We start from the raw sequence: 19594 nt of genomic DNA, 5'->3' as shown, positions 1-19594 counted from the left end.
CCTCCTCTACCAAGAAGCACAAAAGAATAATATTATTCTCCTCCTCAAATATCTTTTATCTGGTGTAAGAAGCAACATGAGGATTTGAAAATCGAAGCCTACCTAGATGCATGACTATTATTTTAGTAGAAATTCAATCAATGTGCAATTGAAAGCTTTGGGCTGAAATAGAAAACAAAACTGCCAACTATTCATTGATATTCAAATTGGTGCGGGCCCGCACTTACATATGCATGCCCCATGGCACAGTACGTATTCTTGGAATCTCTCCCTTTTGCTTGTTTTTCTTTACTCTTAAACAATAATTAATCGAATATTGTTCTATGTAACAATTTGCCATATACAAGCATATTCATATATTCAACTAATTCAAGTAATATCACCAAACTTTGGTTGGTTTCCATTAACAACTATTTTTTCTTTAGAAAACGAATTCAAAGAGATACATGCAAGTGGCAAGTTATTAATAGTCTAGATTATAATTTAATTCACCAACAGTTTATTAAAAGACCTTTAATATGTGAAATTTTGCTTATTTATTAAAGTTATATAAACTCGAAGAACCTGTTTGGTTCAAGTTTTAGAAAATTGAAAATGAAAAAATAATGTAATTTACTCTCATGTTTGCTTAAAAAGGTATTTCATGATTTACATTTACAGCATTATCAAACTTAGAAATAAGAATTTTACATATTATTTTTCGTGAGAAATACATAAAAATTGATTTCTCAATAATTTAATTTCGCAAATCAAACACACCTAAAGTTGAATTAAATAACTCTCTTCAGTTGGTGGGGTTGTCTTTATTACAATAAGGAATAAATATTATTTGCACTTCTTGGACATTATTAACAAAACTTTTAATTTAGTTGAATTAAGTTTTCAGTCCTTTTCATTCATCTACCAGATCTCAAATATGATATAAATAAACAAGGAAAGAAAAACACACAAACCCAATACCCACATTTATAAACTGTTCGATTATTTATTTTGGAGATTTAATGAAGGTTTTAGGCTTTTAGCCATAAAATTTTGCAAAGGGTCGAGCTTTACCCACTCATGCAAGCAAAGGATCAATGGGACAAAAATCGCCTGCTGCTAAAAACTCGCGTGGACTGAAGTTCTCTGTCAAAAAAAGGCGATTGCTTATTTGCTTGGTGGCGTTTAAGTAAATATGCAGTTGGACCAAAACCAATTTTAGACTACCAGCAGGAGTAGCTAAAGAGCAAGACAAGGCCATATGAAATCTCACAGTTTCCCAGTACTTGTCGGTAAAGCCAAAACTAGTAACAGCGGAAGAGCGTAGAAGCTCAGCAGCTTCTTTCTCAAACCAAGGTATGTATGTTCTTAATTTATTATAAACCCAACAAAGTACTGTACTTGACCCGGTTGCTGAGAAAGTGTGGGAAAACAGAAGAAAAAGAAATAAGGATTGGAATGTAATGTAATGTCAGAACCCAAACTTACAATCCCAACCCAGTTCGTAGAATTCAGGATAAATTTGGGATCTTTCTTCCTTGTTTCTTCTCCTTTCCTCTCTCTCTCTCTCTCTAACATTCATTCAGCAGTGTAATCTAATTAAGAAGTTGTCTTTATAGTGAAGTTTGGGTTCTTGAATGCTTTCTTGTTTTTTTCTTCTGGTGAGAATGCTTCCTGTAATAGTATCTATTTCTGTATTTCATTATTTATAAATAGCTGTTATATTATCTTAGGACAAAAAAGAAAAAGTTGTTATGTGACCATTGTTTAATGGGTGTGTTCCTGCATGATGAGATATTTGATTGAAAGTGAACATTTTTTTTAGTAGTATAAGAATTCTTTGTTGTTTGCTTAGTGGGAAACAGGAAATGGAGCTGTAATAGATATTTGATTTTCTTGAATTTATTTGGATGGATTTGGAAATTAGGAAATGCAGGGATTGCTGTTTGATTGTTGAGGAGCAGGTGCTAAAGCCAATTTGTTTCAATAACTTTCTCTAATGGGTGCATTTAGATTTCTTTATTGGGTTGGAATTGGATGTAATTTTTCAACAATTAGTTGCATGTGTTTGTTCTTTACTTATCCTATTAAGTGCATTTGAGGAAAATGGCTTTCTCCTCGGTAATTAGATTTTGTGATTGTGGAAAATGTGCAGGGTGTATTATGGTTGTTAAAAGTTGACTAAAAATCACTAGAGTGGTTCCTCAAAATGGGTCAGGAGCTTTTATCTTTATGTCAAGTGGAAACAAGGAGATTTCTGTGGATTGTGGGAATGATGTTTGCTGCGATTTTAGTTATTCAGCATCTTGAACTTCCATATGGTAATCTTTTATCATCTATACTTTCTGCTGCAAAGGTTCCCTTAGCGGGGAAAAGTGGCTTACAAGCTGGAGATTCACCATCTAATTCTGAGCTGGTTGGTAACATGTCACTTTCTAAGGATTTGAACTATAATGGTACACATGCAATTCATGAGATAGCTAACAATACGAGGACCTCGGATATTGTATTAGAAGAAAATGGAGGCTCAGACAGAACTTTAGAAATGGATGAGGATGGAAATGATGGTGAGGAGGTGTCATCTGCAAATTTGGTAAAGCAAAATAGAACTTTCATTGTGGACAATGAAAAACATTTGGAGACAGATTTTGTTCAAGAGGGGGATAGAGAATTTGAAAAGAGCTCTGAAGGAAATAAAAATACTACACATAATACTTTTTCAATAGGCAGGACTAGGAAGGAAAGTAATACTACAGATCAAGTTGGAAATTCTGATGCTGGTTTTCCAATCACTTCATCTGCATCCCCACTGATGACTTCATCACCTAACACAGCTCCAGCAGTTTTTGAAACAAACGTTGGAGCTCCGATTATACCTGTTGACTCAAATGCATCTTTATTGGAGAAAGATCGAACAACCTCTCCTGAGAAAAATGAAAGTTCTGAGCAATTGCATAGTGACCTCAACCAAACAGGACATAATTCTTCAATGACCGGAGTCCCTGAAGTGAATAAAGGGCCAGAGGTTCCTCCAACCTTGGATGTATATTCAATATCTGATATGAACAATCTGTTACTTCACAGTCGTGCCTCATACCATTCAGTGGTATGTGTGAAAGAGTTTAGCTTTATGTTATTTTCAAGTTCATTAAGTTCTTTAGAATGCTTCAACTCCTTATTGTTATCCTAACAGTTTTTTTTTTTTTCCGTGTTTATAGATACCACAATGGTCTTCATCTGTTGACCAAGAGCTGCAATATGCAGCATCACAGATTGACAGTGCACCCATTATAAACAATGATCCAAATCTTTATGCTCCTCTTTACCGGAATCTTTCCATGTTTAAGAGGTAAGCTAATGAAAGCATTAGATGTATTAATTCCTTATAGAACAATACTTCCTTAAAGTTACTGTGAACTGTCTTGTGTGTGCAAAATTGTTCTTACTGAAAAAGATATGATTGGGAATTTATCTGTCATGAGCAGGTAACTCCTAGGTATAGGAGCAATTGACAATGTTGGATTATACATTATCTTGTGTATGCTGGCTATCACTTTTACTCATTGAAATATCATCCAATTTCTTTGAAAGAATTTCATAAGCTTTGAGCAATTGTGACCATCCAATTAACTATTGTTGCTCAATGATAATCCAGTGTCTCATCTAATTTGCAGGAGCTATGAATTAATGGAAAACACTCTTAAAGTATACATATACAGGGACGGAGAAAGACCCATATTACACACCCCAGTACTCAAAGGGATATATGCTTCCGAGGGATGGTTCATGAAGCAGCTGGAAGCTGACAGAAGATTTGTTACTAAAAACCCTCAGAAAGCCCACCTGTATTACTTACCTTTTAGCTCTCGAATGTTAGAGGAAACGTTATATGTTCCCAATTCACACAGTCATAAGAATCTTGTACAATATTTGAAGAACTACGTGGACATGATTTCAGTGAAATATCCTTTCTGGAATAGAACTGGAGGAGCAGATCATTTTCTTGTTGCTTGCCATGACTGGGTATGCTTTCCATGCTTCCTGTATAGTTTAGTTTGGAGTTACTTGGGGCGTTTTAATTTTCATAAGAAATCAAATAAATTTCCATTTGTTTGACATATCATTGGAAATGAGTTGATGTAGTTTATGTTTATCATGGCATTTGAAATGGCTTAGATGAGTCTACATGTTGGCTTTAGATGGTCAAATCCAAACTTCAGATAATTTTTAAACACAGTATGTTTTCTAACAAAAAGTTACTTCTTCAGGCCCCATCAGAAACAAAGCAACATATGGCCAGGTGCATCAGAGCCCTCTGCAATGCTGATATCAAAGAAGGTTTTGTATTTGGAAAGGATGTTTCTCTTCCTGAAACATACATCCAGAATGCTAAGAATCCTCTCAGAGATCTGGGAGGCGATCGTCCTTCCAAGAGGTCAATACTGGCTTTCTTTGCTGGGAGCATGCATGGTTATGTTCGTCCGATTTTGCTTCAGCATTGGGAAAACAAAGATCCTGACATGAAAATCTTTGGTCGATTGCCTAAGGGGAAGGGCAATAAGAACTACGTGCGCCATATGAAGAGCAGCAAGTACTGCATTTGTGCAAAAGGTTACGAAGTGAACAGTCCACGAGTGGTAGAGGCCATTTTCTATGAGTGTGTTCCAGTGATCATATCAGACAATTTTGTGCCTCCATTTTTTGAAGTTCTGAATTGGGAATCCTTTGCTGTTTTTGTCTTGGAGAAAGATATCCCGAATTTGAAGAATATACTCCTTTCAATCCCAAAGAAGAGATATCTACAGATGCAAATGAGGGTGAAAAAGGTACAACAGCATTTTCTATGGCATGCTAAGCCTGTGAAGTATGACATTTTCCATATGATACTCCACTCCATTTGGTACAATAGACTCCATCAAATAAAAACCCATATAACATAGAAACATTCTAGACTTTCTAGTCATGTAAATTGTGTATTTATTTTATTTTATTCTTTTGGTGTTGGAGGATTTAAAGAGCCCTCTTGGGAGAAAGAGAAATAAGGAAATGAAGTGTCAGGTTGTAGTTGGAATTTGAGAAAATTTTGGTACATGAATTGTTTTGAAATTATTTTGTACATATAAAGGCAGAGAAAAGTGTTCTTTTGCTCTCTGTCTTGCTCTGGTAACAGGTACTGTTATTGTACAAATTTTCATTTGAGCATTTTTATTTTCGTTCTTATAACAATATGAATTATTGAATGCTTGCTGGTTTTTAACTATTTGAAATTCCTTAGCCAATTAAAAAAAAAAAAAAACTATTTGAAATTGTTTTTAGACCTTTCAAAAACACTGTAAATTAGGTCCGTAAAAAATAAAAATGGTCCAAGCCCAATGAGCTGGCCTAATTTTTGTTGAAAATGGGTTGGCTCGACACATTTAAACGGTTGGGTAAGCCCATGTATACTGCAGATAGAACTTCGGCCTTGACAGCCTTGTTGATTGGGCCCCATATTACCACAACCTAATCGGGTTTTATCAATTAACTTGTGAGGAGATTACAATTTTTTTTTTTGGCCAACATCTAGATTACAAGTTTATTGAATTATTGGTAACTTAAAAATTAAAAAGAAAATTACTTTACCTAATTCACCAACCAATATTCTTACAATTCTCTTTATTTATATTAAGCTTATTTGCACATTTACCCCCTAAAACTATTTCATCTCAATTTACTCTCTTAAAGTTTATTATCTCAATTTACCTCATTTAAGTTTTATCTATGTCTCACATAACCTGAAATTATCAAGTCTATCCATTCCACCATATGAATTGTTGACGTGGCTTCTACGTGACATAGGGTAAATGGATGGTAGAATTGACAGACTTGACGATTTCGGGTTAGATGCAAATTGAGACAATGCACGGGAGAAACTTATAGGGGTAAATTAAAATAATAAACTTTAAGATAGTAAAGTGAAAAAAAAAAAAAAAGTATAATTTCATGAAATAAGTGTGAAAATAAGCCTTTATAGTAACCCTAGTAATCTTCTTTATTGGTCATGCGGCGGCCATGCTCATGGAGGCAGCGGGCACTCATCATTTATGTATTGTTACCACCATATTTAAATAATGTAACAATAAAAATTAATGAAAATTCACTTTTTCTCCCAAATGCAGCCTTATTTGTTTGGACAAACCTAAATCAAGATCAACCGTTAAAGTAACAGAGCAAGTAGAGCTATCCTTCCAACACGTGGCCCGACCATCGTTAACGTTAAAGTCAGTGACACTGAAAGCGAACGTTAAAATAACAAAAGTATAACACCCATGCTAAGAAGTTCGAGCTTTCTATTAGAACCGTCGGATCATAAGAATCTTTGAAAACAGTAGGCTCAGACCAATCGACGTCCAAGAAGAATAATGTACGATAAAGACGCCCGTAGCTTAACCTTTCTCGCCCAAGTTGGAACATCGAACATGACCATTTTACCTTCCTTCGTCTGCACATGCCCAGATTTACCCTTCCTCTGTACAAGGTCATAACAGTCTTTTACCCTGGCTTGCGCGCAAAAGAACAAAAAAAACAAAACAGACAGAAGCTGCTGTTCATCTGTTGGAAAACCACAAAAGCAGTTAAACAACATTAACCTGCAAATCTGATTTATCCATTTATTTAACGTTAATTTTTTATCTTTCTCTTTAATTTTTTATGTTTATTAATTAATTAATAAATCTTTGGAATTTTGCAAAGTGCATACAACTTAAAGAGAAAGAGAGGGTGAGCTGATGGATGAATCTTCAATGAGAAGAGCAGGTAATAAGCAGAAGATAAAGGCTTTTATCAGATCAATAGCAAATAGCAAAAGATAATAACACAGATTGGTACCCATGGCCAGTGCTGTGAAGGTCAAGCCCGGTAACCAAGATGGTCCTTCAAAGGGGAAGATTGGTTTTTCTGTCACTAAGAGGAAGATTGAGAGCTCATCAGGCAGGCAGATAGTTGATTCCAAGCAGAAATCTGTGCAAGCTGTCACAAAAATTGAGGTACCAATCTGAAAGTTAATGGCTTTTTGTGATTGTAATTTTTTCTTTTTGATCTTTTGACCTTCAAATTATGTACTTTTGATTGGTTTTCCAATTGGGTGAATTGGGTTTGTGGGGTTCTGTCACAAAAACTAAGGTACCAATCTGAAAGTTAATTGCTTTTTGTGACTCTGATTTGTCTGTTCTTAATCTCTTGACCTTAAAATGATGTCCTTTTGATGGGTTTTCCAATTGGGTGAATTGGGTTTGTGGGGTTGTGAATTGCTTTTATGGTTTCTAATAGATTAGGTGATATTGGTTTAGGGGTTTCTGGAGAAGTTCCTATGATATGTGGTGAATTGTCATGTGGGATTTCTTAGTTAATTTGAATAAATTGACAATGACTTAGTTGATTTGGGTTACCATCTATGTGTCTCTGATGGATTCTGGTTCTGGGTATCAGACTGAATAGTGTTAGTTCTATACTAGATGTGATGGATTCATTATTATTTGCTCAAATGTGAAGGTAAAATCAAAACCAACTGCAGGACCAACAAAAATGAGCTCCAAGACGACGACGACCACCACCACCACGAAGAAGACGACCACCACGAGAAAGAAAGAGAAGAAAGTGTACACTTTGGCTGGCCAGAAGTATGATCCTCCTGAAGAGGTTCCTCACTCATGACATTATATTTCTATACTTTTTAAGAAAGAATGCGTAATTGCCTGTAGTGATAAAGTGTCACTCATCCTTATGTTTTTCGCTGCTTCCTATTGCCAGAGAGAACCTCTGAGGATCTTCTACGAGTCATTGTCAGAACAGATACCAACAAGTGAAATGGCAGAATTTTGGTAACTCTTCTTTCTGCTCTCAAAGCCTTTCTCCTCCTATTTGATTGAATGTGGAATATATAGCACTCTTAAATTCGTTTTCACTGCCAAGTTAATAGATTGAATGGGTATATATTCATGTCATTGACGACTTGAACTCTATATGAAGTGGGGAACACAATGAAATTTCAATCAAGTGTTAAGAACGTAAACATTATATGAAGTGAGTAAATGACACATTAAAGCCTTCTGCTTCTTTTCGGTTGCATAATAAGAGGTCTTTACTTAATTAGCTCTATCTCTTCCTTATTTAACCAACAAAACAACTAGTGACTAATGACTTTTCTACTGACCCTGTATTTTCCCCAATCTGCACAACAGCTCGGATAAGCTACCCCACTTTTGTTTTGTTTGATGAATTTTTCCACAGCTGTATTTGGTTTTGACTTCAAACCATTTAACTCAAATCAACAAAGTTTAATCTAACCTGAACAAGTTCTTTTTCTACAATTTTTTTGGATAATAATCCTTTTTCGATGCTTTACTCTGCCAGATTATTCTTGAAAGTTGAAACTTAATGGAAATGAATTGATATTGGGTTGACAACCATGGCAATTGGAATTAGATTCTAGAAACACTATGGTTTTACTAAATGTATTCTTATATAATATAACTTTTATCTGGGTGCGATGAAGGGTAGTGTAAGCTGAGTATGTGTCGTCAATTGTCTGGATGTGGGTAAAACAACATGACTGATTGAATTTATCTTCATCAATGGACACCAAAAGAACAGTAGTAATTTTTAGAAAACCAATTAAATAGACCAAATCCACTTTCAGTCCTACAATAGGATACTTATATCCTCTACATTTCTTCTCCTGGGACTGTGAATTTTGCCCGGTGGATCCAGCGTTGCTGTGCATATCAGAGTTTTGATGAAAAACATGCCCCCAGGTTTTCTAATACACAAGGAAGCCTTAATGGAAGTTACTGTATCGATTGGTCTATTATCAACTATGTTTGTTGAACTTTGATAAAAATAATAATAATTGAGAGTCTGTACACTAAGATAGGTGACTTTTTCGTTGTTTCTTTGTTACTTTGGTTAATGAACTTCTTATTTTCACTAGTAACCTAAACGTATATGAAAACTTTTAAAGGAAAATAAACATCATAATCTTGATGATACGCAACACCTACATTCTACTATGTGAATTAGTAAACGATTGATGTGCATTGCCCATCATTGATGTATTTGCAAAATATGAGTTGTATGGGAAAAGCAGAGTTGTCCTAAACTCCTAATTACTAAAAGCAACATCCCAGAAAGGACCTTGTTCCTCTCATCTTGGAATGCTACCAAATTTCTTGTGCTGTGAACTGGATAAATGTTTGGTATGCAATATTCATTTTTCTTTAAAATATAAGTGAGCATTGCTGAGTGATTAGAAAGGAACAACTTAATTCAATTTGCAGGATGATGGAGCATGGCCTATTGTCCCCTGAAAGAGCCAAAAAGGCATATGAGAAGAAGCAGAGAAAGCAAAAGCAACTCCGGTTGGGAACTCCTATCAAGTCTCCAAAACCACCAAGTAAACCTGAGAGTTCACAGAGGCGGCAACAGCAGGCATCTAAGAATGGTGATGTAAAAGCCAAGAAGAGAGTTATTAAAGAGAGTGACGACGATGACGACTTCATTTTAAGTCCTAAAAGAAGGAGAGGGTAAGCGAAAAAATAAAAACAATCCCTCATCCTCTACAGCAGTGTACTTTTAGAAATTGCTTAAATTTAGATTTCTTTGTATTCAACTGATAAAAGGCGGAAGCTGTTAAGACACAAACAAGGTGATTGAGAAAGACATTCTTTATACTGTCTAACTTATGGAAACAATAAGCAAAGGCTTTCAATTTACTTCTGTTTCATTCCTTCTACTTAGTTGTTGTCAGTACCTTTATATATCTCTAGTGTTACATAAATGCTCAGTAGCCAAAAAAGTATGTTGTGCTTGCAATTTAGGTTCTTGTTATGATATTTATCATAGTTCAAGGGAACAGATCATTGCTATTGACTGTTGTCTCAACTATACTTATTCATATCTGGATAATGTTCTGTTTTTGCTTTGCTTTCCTCAAATTTCCATTCCAACATTCAAAATAGAACTGGATTGGCAATGGATCGATTTATTTTTCTCATTGGCCAAAGAAGCTACTAGTTAGGTGGTTCTAAAAATAAATGTAAATTTGGCAAATCTATGCACAGAGTCATTTGTAAATCGCATATATAAAATGTCTGAGAGAGTTGAAGAGGGTTTGGTCCCTCAACCAACTCAACTGGTGTGCAATGCAATGCATGTGTTATCTGTCACTGTGTTCATGGCATAGGGAGTATCGCTCATCAGCTGCATGCCCTTTAATTCGCACAGCCATATATTAGTTGCATCTGCATGTGTTCAGAGAAAAGGGATTCGTAGTTACTCATTTGACAGTGTTATGAAACATTTATCAAAAAGCTTGAGCTTCTGAATGTGAACACCAGTGGCTGCAGCAGTGCAGCATGGTCATACATGCATATATAATAGAAATTATAATGATCACAACACACACACATGTTATGATGACCAAGAAAGAATATATATTTTATCAGGCCCCACATACTATGTTTGAGAGTAATATATGTTTAGACTGAGCTGTATTTATATCTATTGGGCCGCGTGTGCAGATTCATGAGCATGCTTCACATGAATTGCATGTGAATGCAACCTGAAGAATGAATCAAGATAATCGATCAATTTAGTGGAGAGATTAAATATATTTGATATTGAACTTGTCCCTTTGACTATATGAATGGAATTACTTATATGTATATGTATGGGAGTACAATAGTGCATAACTCATATAACCACTGAAAATTAAAGCCATGATTCAGCAAACCCCCCCTCTCCCCATTCAGTCCCATCCCAATGATATATTCCTTATCCACATTTAAATCCAACAAAACGCACAGCTCATTGAAGTTGGCCAAGTTAAGTGGATTTGCAACAACTCGATCAGTTTTTTTCTTTGTACTTTTTTCTCCAACCACTTAGTTCAGTACCTTAAACAAGGTTCTTGGGAAATAAAATCAAGGGTTTTGAACTGCATTGGTATTGCTTCCATAACATTATTACATGAAATGTTCTTTGAATGTGAAGGGTACAGTTCAAAGTGTTGCTGAATTAAGATAGATGAAACAATTCAAACCCTTTTTCTTGATTATTTTCTTTGTCTGCCTAACTGTATAGGCGATTTGTCATGGAGAGTGGGTTGGCATGAATGCGATGCTTATAGATTGGCCTACTCTTCATACAAGCAAACTATGTATGTGTCTGTATGTTATAAAATGTATGGTAAATAATTAAATTAGAGTCTTTTGAATAACTAGAAAAAAATTCACCACATATTCAGTACAATGTTGAATGAGTGCATTTACCTGTAAACGAATTAAACGTACCATATATACATCTAAATATAAGTGTTTTTGTGCTCATAAAGGTTCAAACATTTTAGAATATAGGAGTTTAGAACTCATTTCCTCTTCAACCTTTTACTATTGGGCTACCGGGAAATATATTTAATGCGAACTATTATTTTCCATGTATTGTACATTTGTACTTAGTTTTGAAAAGGATATATTCTAAGATAAAAGTTCTGTTCAACCAACAAAATAAATATACATTAATGACTTTAGCTGCGTATACAAAACTGGCAAAATTCAGGCCAAGGTACATTAGTCCTGGATGAGAGTACCTTACCACCTGACAATAAGATGATGTAATTCTAGAAAAAACCTAAGTGTTTGAATGATTTGCGAGGTTTGGTATTTGTGTCTGAAATGAAAGGAAATGAAATCTGACTCCGTTATATATATATTCCTTGATCCATCAGTTCATCACCATTCACCAAGTTGGGCCGTGGACTTTTCCTTTCCCGAGATAAATATCCTAATCCATAAATAATTGTTTAATTAACAGTAATTGTACTTTAATATTCTTACAAAAGGATCAATGACAGCGGTACGTATATGCCGTATAGCCCTCCACAGCAGGTCGCTATGTATAGGTGCCAACCAGACAAGAATGCCAGCGCACTTCAAACTAATTAAAGAATTACCAAGTTAATTATTCTTTTTTTGTGGTACAAAATTACCAAGTTACTATACATCATCTAGCTGCTGATATTTTTGTCCTATTTCAACCTTTCCGATTGATCAGTCTCATTCCGAATTCCTCATGAAATCATGCGTACAGCTGCTCTAGTCTACTAAAAGATTGTGTTAGCATTTGTCAAAGCGCACTAGAGACTATAGATCGACTCCAGGCCACTAAACCACTATCCCAACTATTACCTTTCATGTTCCTGTACACACAAGCCTAATCATCCCAATTAATGCGTGCTCTAATAAATTTGGAAACAAAACAAGATTTTGATTCTTCAACTTTACCTCCACATGCATGAGAGCTCATATATTACTAGTCAATTGCTAGCTATATAGCCCCAAACCCCACTAACATTAATTTCAACTTAAATGATTAATGGTAATTATGTTAATGGCATTGACTAGCTATATATTATTTCAAATTTTCACTTTTAATATTATTAGTTTAATACACATTATTAGCTAATTCTCTAATAGCTTAAGTTTTTGAACTACGGTGAGTGTCTAACATAGTATCAAAGCTTTGTTTGTAATTAAAAGGTTTTGGATTCAAATCTTCCATCCAAAATTGTGTCGATTTCTATCTATTAATATATGTATGCTATGTACGTACTTGTTAGAGTTGAATATGATGAGAGGACACAGTAGTATGACATTAGCTATAACATCCAGAATATTGATGACAGCTTCATTTAGAAAGAAAATGGTTGTATGCGAGAGTACCAAGTCCAACATCATATGACCATTGATTATATGGCATAGGTGTCCTGTGGCATTACGGCCACATAATCAGTACGTCCTCAAATCAAAATATGTGGCCGTCGATTAATTATCAGGTTGTAATATTGTTGCATACTGTGTAACATATATTAACTCGATCGCACGACAAAGACTAGCTATCGATTAATTATATATGGGTCCAGGTTTATGTGAATCGACAGCTCACTTAGGAGGTACATTTCTAACTTCTTATGCAAGTACGTACACCAAATATATTGGAATTAAGATTCTAATTTGTAAGATACTGATCATTGGATTGATCATGATCGTGATATATATATACACACACACATATATACAGAGTTGTTCAGGTGCAAAAAATGTGTGATTGTGCTACCAAGCGTTCGGTAACATTGCACAGAGCTTGGTGAAGTTTCTTTATAGCGCTCGGTACTGTTTTTTCCGCTTATTTTTTAGGGTATAGGCTGACTAATTCACCTCATACCCTCCTATAGTATAAAATGTCATTTGTAAAGACATTATATTAGGGTTTAGTTTTGAAATTTTGGAGCCCTAAATCTCAAAGTTAAATCCTAACATTAACGCCCACAAACTAAGCCCGAATATTCGGTACAGAGAAATTATATACTACCAAGTGCTCGACGCTATGTGCGAACGAGCCTGATATACATATATATATATATATATAAATTAATAACATTTATATCACTAGAGAAACTTTAAAAATAGGATCTCCAAACAGAATATCTCGAGGCATTCAAACGCTATGCTTGAACATTTGAATAATGTGAGCGTTCTGTTCATTAGTTTGTCTCTAGTCCTTATTTTTCTTTTCATTTTTCCTAATGACTTAGGAGAAATTCATGGCAATCAAATATGAAAGATCGATAAAGCTTTCCCTCTTATCAATATTAATTATGATTAAATTAAATTTATTAATATAGAGAATTATATATTAATTTACAAATGTGAAGCAATTGATACAAATTAATTTGCAGTGGTTGACACATTCTAGTGATCTCGAGCCTTATTTAATTTGGGAATGGAATTGTCATATATACTTAACATGCATGGTAGGGTAAGTCCATTTATTAGGGTCGATCAAGGCACCATATATAATCTTGGCCCAACAGCATTAGGAACCGTGGATATATGGGCCAATTAAGATCCATCATATAATAATATATACAGTAGTGCTACATATACCACATTTTTATACCATAATTTCATACCACCTTATGTGGCAACTTACATGGCATTCATACATTGCATACTAAAAAATAAAAATAAAAACCTAAAAAGGACAGCATTAGGAACCGTGGATATATGGGCCAATTAAGATCCATCATATAATAATATATATAATGGTTGGGACTCGGGACCCAGCTGATGAGGTGTGACTCATGTTTGGTGGTCCTAGTTATAAGTTGGTGTTCGATCAAATATTGCAACATTGCAAGTACTACCATATAGCATTTGTGGGAGAGGTTGAACACTTCAATGTTGGACCCCTACATGCAATTGAACAAACACCTAGCCTCTTCATTCATTAATTTACAATCAAGACAGGCCTGCATGCATATGTCCTATAATTATACTGAAATGATGCAAATTAAACAGGTTTAGGGAAATCAATTAATTTTTCTCGTTAAACAAAAAACATTAATGTGGTAGAATTTATCTAGATATACCATCTTAATTCACAGTATAAACCTATATTAAACCAAATTTTCTCTACCTAGCTCGATCATATATATAGCCATATAGGTAGATTTTTCTTTTTATTTTTTGGTCTAATATAGGTAGATTAATTTCTCACTTCAGAGTAGTACTGTCAGTACATCAAATGTGACTTTTGTCTGTATGTACTGTCTCTAACTTTGCTGATATCATTTATGTGCATAGTCATGATTGACGCTGGAAACCCTTGTTAATTGCCACCGCATACTACTTATTAATTACTATGTACTACTATAAAACCATCAATTATCTTCTTCTTTTTTATTTTTCGATCTTTTTGGCCTATACTGAGAAAATTTTACTTTCGCGAAGAAAATTTGTGAAGGCAGACGATTAAGAAGAGAAAGGGCCAAAAGGTATGCATCATATATATTCATTCACCTTCTTTGTCGTCTTGTTTTTTAGGTTTTATCTATAAATATGATAATAACTTTTTATTAAATATTTGACATAATATATTATAATTGTTAGACTATCCAGTGAGATATTTAAATATGAAGTTGTCTTTGGTAACATGGTGAAATATATGACATACAACCACATTCATTAATGGAAAAGTGATTAACTTATGAATATCCAAAGAAAAAAAATAATTATATGCCATAAAATAACTGTATGGAAAATTTTCCTTAAACGTGATAGAAGTTTTGCCACTTATAGTATGGTATAAATTTGTACAAATGTAGTGAAAATTTTAGCCTAAAAAAGGACATGTTCACTTTTTTACTATAATTAGAAGGGTGGCGGTGGTATGCCATATATGTACAACCACTACATAAAAAATTATGAAGACTAAACATGATTTCATCCAATGAAATGATAAAATGAATATATATATATATAGTCATACATATAGATAGACATAGAGAGTTGGTAAAGGGACATGGAGGAAGAAGATAAGGGAGAAATGAACAGCTTGCATAGGTGAAAAGTGAAAACTATACATATATGGTCTGAGGGTCAGGAAATAAATGGGGTTACGTGGCCGCTGCTGGAAAAAGTGGACCCCATTCTAATTCTACCATAGCCTCTAGCAGGGGTGACCATTTCTCTGTCTCTCTCTCCCTCCCTATAAGTGTTACATGACTCATTGGGAAATGATAGCAAAAGCAAAAACATACATTAAACGCTCTCAATAAGTTGCATGCCCTCCATTCCCTTTCCTCCTATAAGCCCCTCACCTCCCTCTCTTTAAACTAATAACCCCGTAGCCCAGTACCACTCCAATTTCATACACACACATATATTTCTATTCAAATTATGAGTTCTTGTACCACTACTGAACCCCAAGGTTCAGAATCCGAGAGCTGCTCAAACTCATTCTCATCATCCATGTCATCACCACCACCCTCACCCGGAACCCTCCTCTCAAACCCCAAACCCGAGTCATCCGACTTACCCGACCCGCACCCCAATCAACCCAACAACAAAAACATCAAACGGATCAGAGACTCCTCCACCTGCAGCTCCAAGCACCCGGTCTACCGCGGGGTCCGAATGCGCAACTGGGGCAAATGGGTATCCGAAATCCGCGAGCCCCGCAAGAAGTCACGCATTTGGCTAGGCACCTTCCCCACCCCCGAGATGGCCGCCCGGGCCCACGACGTAGCCGCGTTGAGCATCAAAGGCAACTCAGCGATTCTCAATTTCCCCGAACTCGCCAACTCGCTGCCTCGCCCGGTTTCACTCGCCCCGCGTGACGTCCAGGCCGCCGCTTCCCAAGCCGCCCAAATGCGCCAATTCGACTCCGTACTACCGCAGCCGTCGATTACGTCTCCCATGATCTCCTCATCATCATCCTCGTCCTTGTCCTCGTTCGTCCCCGCAATCGACTTGTCCACTGAGTCGGCCGAGCTGGGCGAGATCGTCGAGTTGCCGAGTCTGGGGACGAGTTACGAGTCCACCCAGTTGAGCTGCGGCGAGTTTGTGTTTGTGGACTCGGAATACGGATGGGTTTACCCACCACCGTGGCTACAGCGCGTGGGAGAGTGTGGTGGGTATGCGTCTGAAGAGTTGGGAGTGGGCTTTGAAGGTTTGTTATGGGATTAGTAATTAAGTTCTAATTATGTAATTAAGAGTGTAAATAGTGTGAGTACGTCACTGAGTGTGTTTAATTTCTTTTCTCTTAAATTTTATTTTTTTTTTCGGTCGCAGTTTTGGCCCTTTTGATTTTTCTTTTGAAGGGCTTACTTAAACTCTGATCTCTGTCTCTCTCTCTCTCTCTCTCTCTCTCTCTCTCTCTCTCTCTCTCTCTCTCTGTGTTTTGTTTTGTGTAAAGTGTACAGTAGCTCAGTAAGTACTGGTAGGATGGAAGGAAATCTTAATGTCATAAATCTGCTACCTTTGGTTGGTAACTTGGTGTGCAAATAGAATAAAGCCTAGCTCTTCTTTTTTCTCTCTCATCAAAACATACCTTAAATGAAGTGTCAAACTTTCACTTCACCTTTTGAAATTGTTGTCCTAATCGGTACATATTTTAAAGAATTTTTTTTCTTAATTAATTAACTCTCCTTCAAGATATTTTGAACTCGGAATTAACTAAATATATTTTTTTAGACCAAATTGGTCATGGTCAAATTCCATTAAATTTCTGAGCACCAACAGTCAATTATTGTTACCTCCAGCTATAAAGCTGGCTAGCTCCACATTCTCAACATACAAGAAAGAACTCAAGAAGGGTTCTCTTCCACCGATCATGAATCGAATGATCTTAATAATAATACTACAATAAGAACAACAACAATGACACAACAAGAAAAAGGAAAAGTAGAGAGTTACGAATAAATGTTTGATGGTGTGATCGATTTTGGCATATGCATGCCAGGTGGTGAAACATGGTGAGCTGTGAATGGAACACTGATAGTGACTCATGATATTTACCCCAAAAGGGGTAACAGAAACCCATCTAGGACTAATCTAGTTCAAGCCCCTCATCAGTTTCCTTTTTAAATTTATCTGTATGACTGTATATGCATGCAATCTTTCAATTCATGAGCAGGGGTCGGTTGATATATGTTTCAATTCTCTGTGCTCTGGTGTGGCCCTTTTTTTGGTGTAAAGGAATGGTTGCCAAAAACCCAGAGTCTCCTACACTCCAAGTCCATGATATTTTTTCTCTGTTCCTCTTTTCCTTTCCTTTGGTGGAGATGAGACAAATCACTTGACCAAAAAAAAAAAAAAAGGAGACAAGTCAGAGACACATCTTTAGAATCTGACCAGGAAGCCCTTGAAGAGCTACATAACTACATTAGTACTAGAGAAAAACAAAAACCACTACTCTCTTTTCCATCTTAAAATAATCATGTTGTTGAAAGGAAGCAAGCTCAAATATTTAATTACACAAAAACTATCTAGATATTTAGTTATCAGTGGATTAGCAGCTAGTACAGATATTTTTGTGGCTGGTTGGCATTATAAAGATTCAGCCAGTTAGGTCCCACACCCATTAGATAATTGATTATCAAGGTTGTAAGATGGGAAGCCAATTATAGCATTATATTCCATTTCCATAGGATTAGCTCTCCATGAGGATAAAGGAGTCCGTGTTAGTGACTAAAAAGTTTTAATTATTCAATTATTGCAGACATTGACTACATCTTTTGAATTTTCTTCTTTTAGAACAAAAGTTAATTTGATACTTCAATTCATGCACCACAGGGTTATATTTGTTTGTTTCTAAGAGCGACACATATGGCACTTTGTCATAATGAATGACACAAAGGCACTGCAGGTTTTTAAAGCAATTTTTTTTTTATCATGGTTTTTTAAAGAAATTAATAAAAGCATCTAATAATTAACGACATAATGGGAGATAAGAAAATTTCATGAATTAACTACCCCTACGGCTCTGTCAACTCTCCAAATACCAAAAAGGACAAAAAATTAGTTTCATAACTTTAAAACAAAAACACGGAATTTTTCATTTTTTGTCGACCATTCCAACACTGATTATGAGCATTCGAATGCTTAGCCACATTTTTTTTTTAGTTGTGGTTGTAGCGGCTACAAAATACAATTACAATATTATTTTATGAGTTATTATATGTGATTTGAGTGTGTGAAGATGTTTTTTAGCATAGTTGTAGGGATTTGTTGCCTTACAATTTTTATTAAGTTTTTTTTTTTTTTTTTGGTTGTAGTTGTAGTCGCAGTACATCAGATTAATTTTGTAGAAGATTTAAAATTCTAACAAGGATTCCTTACTTTTTTTATTGGTGATTTCGATATTAGTCCATTAAATTGATTTTCTTTAAAGTCTAACATCATTACTTTTATTTTAATAGTTAAAGTTCATATTCAAAATCCTGCTCCACGTAGGATTTCAATATTTCATTAGATCTCTACTATTTACAAATTGTGCCATTATATAATTAATATTTGTTTTCAAATTGTGTAACTCTTTAATTGCCTTTAATTCTCCCATTAAAAAATAAATCACCTTAAATTAATTAAAACACTTAATTAAAGGCACCTTTTATGGTGTGGTATATATATATATATATATATATATCTTCTCTTTTGATCAATATATATATATATCAAAAATGTTCTAAAACTAACTGGTTAGTAAGTTAATACAAAGCTAACCACCCTATTGTGCTCACTACATAATGTAAACTCAAAATCTGAACCGTCTATTTTTTAGCCCATACTTCAAAGATTATCCATGTAAAAAATCTCTAAAATCGGAATTTATTTAGCCATTTGATTATAACAATAACTATTTATATGCTTTTATCGAAAATATTGATCGTCTATTTATTTGATCTTAATTAGATGACTAAATGATTTCTGATTTAGTTGATTTTTTGTAATAATGATCTTTGAAGTATGACCTAAATAATTAATGGTTCGGATTATGAAATTAGTTATGTGATGGACTCAAAAGCATGGTTAGCTTCGTATCAACTTGCTAACTTGTTAGCTTTAGAGCACTCCTCTATATAAATATGTATCAAAAATGCTCTAAAACTAACTAGTTAGTAAGTTAATACAAAGCTAATCACCCTGTTGGTCCCACCGCACAATATAATCTCAAAGTTCAAACCGTCCATTTTCTAGATCTTACTCATAAATCATCTCTATAAAAATCTCCAAAATCA

At 35.1% G+C, this 19594-nt stretch overlaps 3 protein-coding genes across 3 annotated transcripts; all 3 read left to right on the top strand.

The window, feature by feature from the left end:
- Positions 1–1088: 1088 nt before the first annotated feature.
- On the top strand, positions 1089–5051 carry LOC147278873 (Exostosin family protein). The gene is made up of 5 exons (XM_086250693.1): positions 1089–1335; positions 2135–3085; positions 3198–3328; positions 3654–4002; positions 4248–5051. Exons 2-5 carry the CDS (start codon positions 2189–2191, stop codon positions 4917–4919), a joined length of 2049 nt encoding a protein of 682 aa, XP_086106819.1. The 5' UTR covers positions 1089–1335; positions 2135–2188; the 3' UTR covers positions 4920–5051.
- Positions 5052–6719: 1668 nt separating this feature from the next.
- Positions 6720–9748, top strand: LOC147278872 (uncharacterized). The gene is made up of 4 exons (XM_086249854.1): positions 6720–7004; positions 7510–7656; positions 7768–7838; positions 9294–9748. The coding sequence occupies exons 1-4, from the start codon at positions 6849–6851 to the stop codon at positions 9541–9543; spliced, it is 624 nt and encodes a 207-aa protein (XP_086105980.1). The 5' UTR covers positions 6720–6848; the 3' UTR covers positions 9544–9748.
- Positions 9749–15608: 5860 nt separating this feature from the next.
- LOC147278871 (dehydration-responsive element-binding protein 3-like) lies at positions 15609–16846 on the top strand. Its single transcript, XM_086249853.1, has one exon. It carries the CDS (start codon positions 15753–15755, stop codon positions 16539–16541), a length of 789 nt encoding a protein of 262 aa, XP_086105979.1. The 5' UTR covers positions 15609–15752; the 3' UTR covers positions 16542–16846.
- Positions 16847–19594: the final 2748 nt, after the last annotated feature.

Source organism: Dryas octopetala, chromosome 7, assembly GCF_963921425.1.
Source record: "Dryas octopetala chromosome 7, drDryOcto1.1, whole genome shotgun sequence".
Lineage (NCBI taxonomy): Eukaryota > Viridiplantae > Streptophyta > Magnoliopsida > Rosales > Rosaceae > Dryas > Dryas octopetala.
This window is presented reverse-complemented; position numbering and strand designations above follow the sequence as displayed.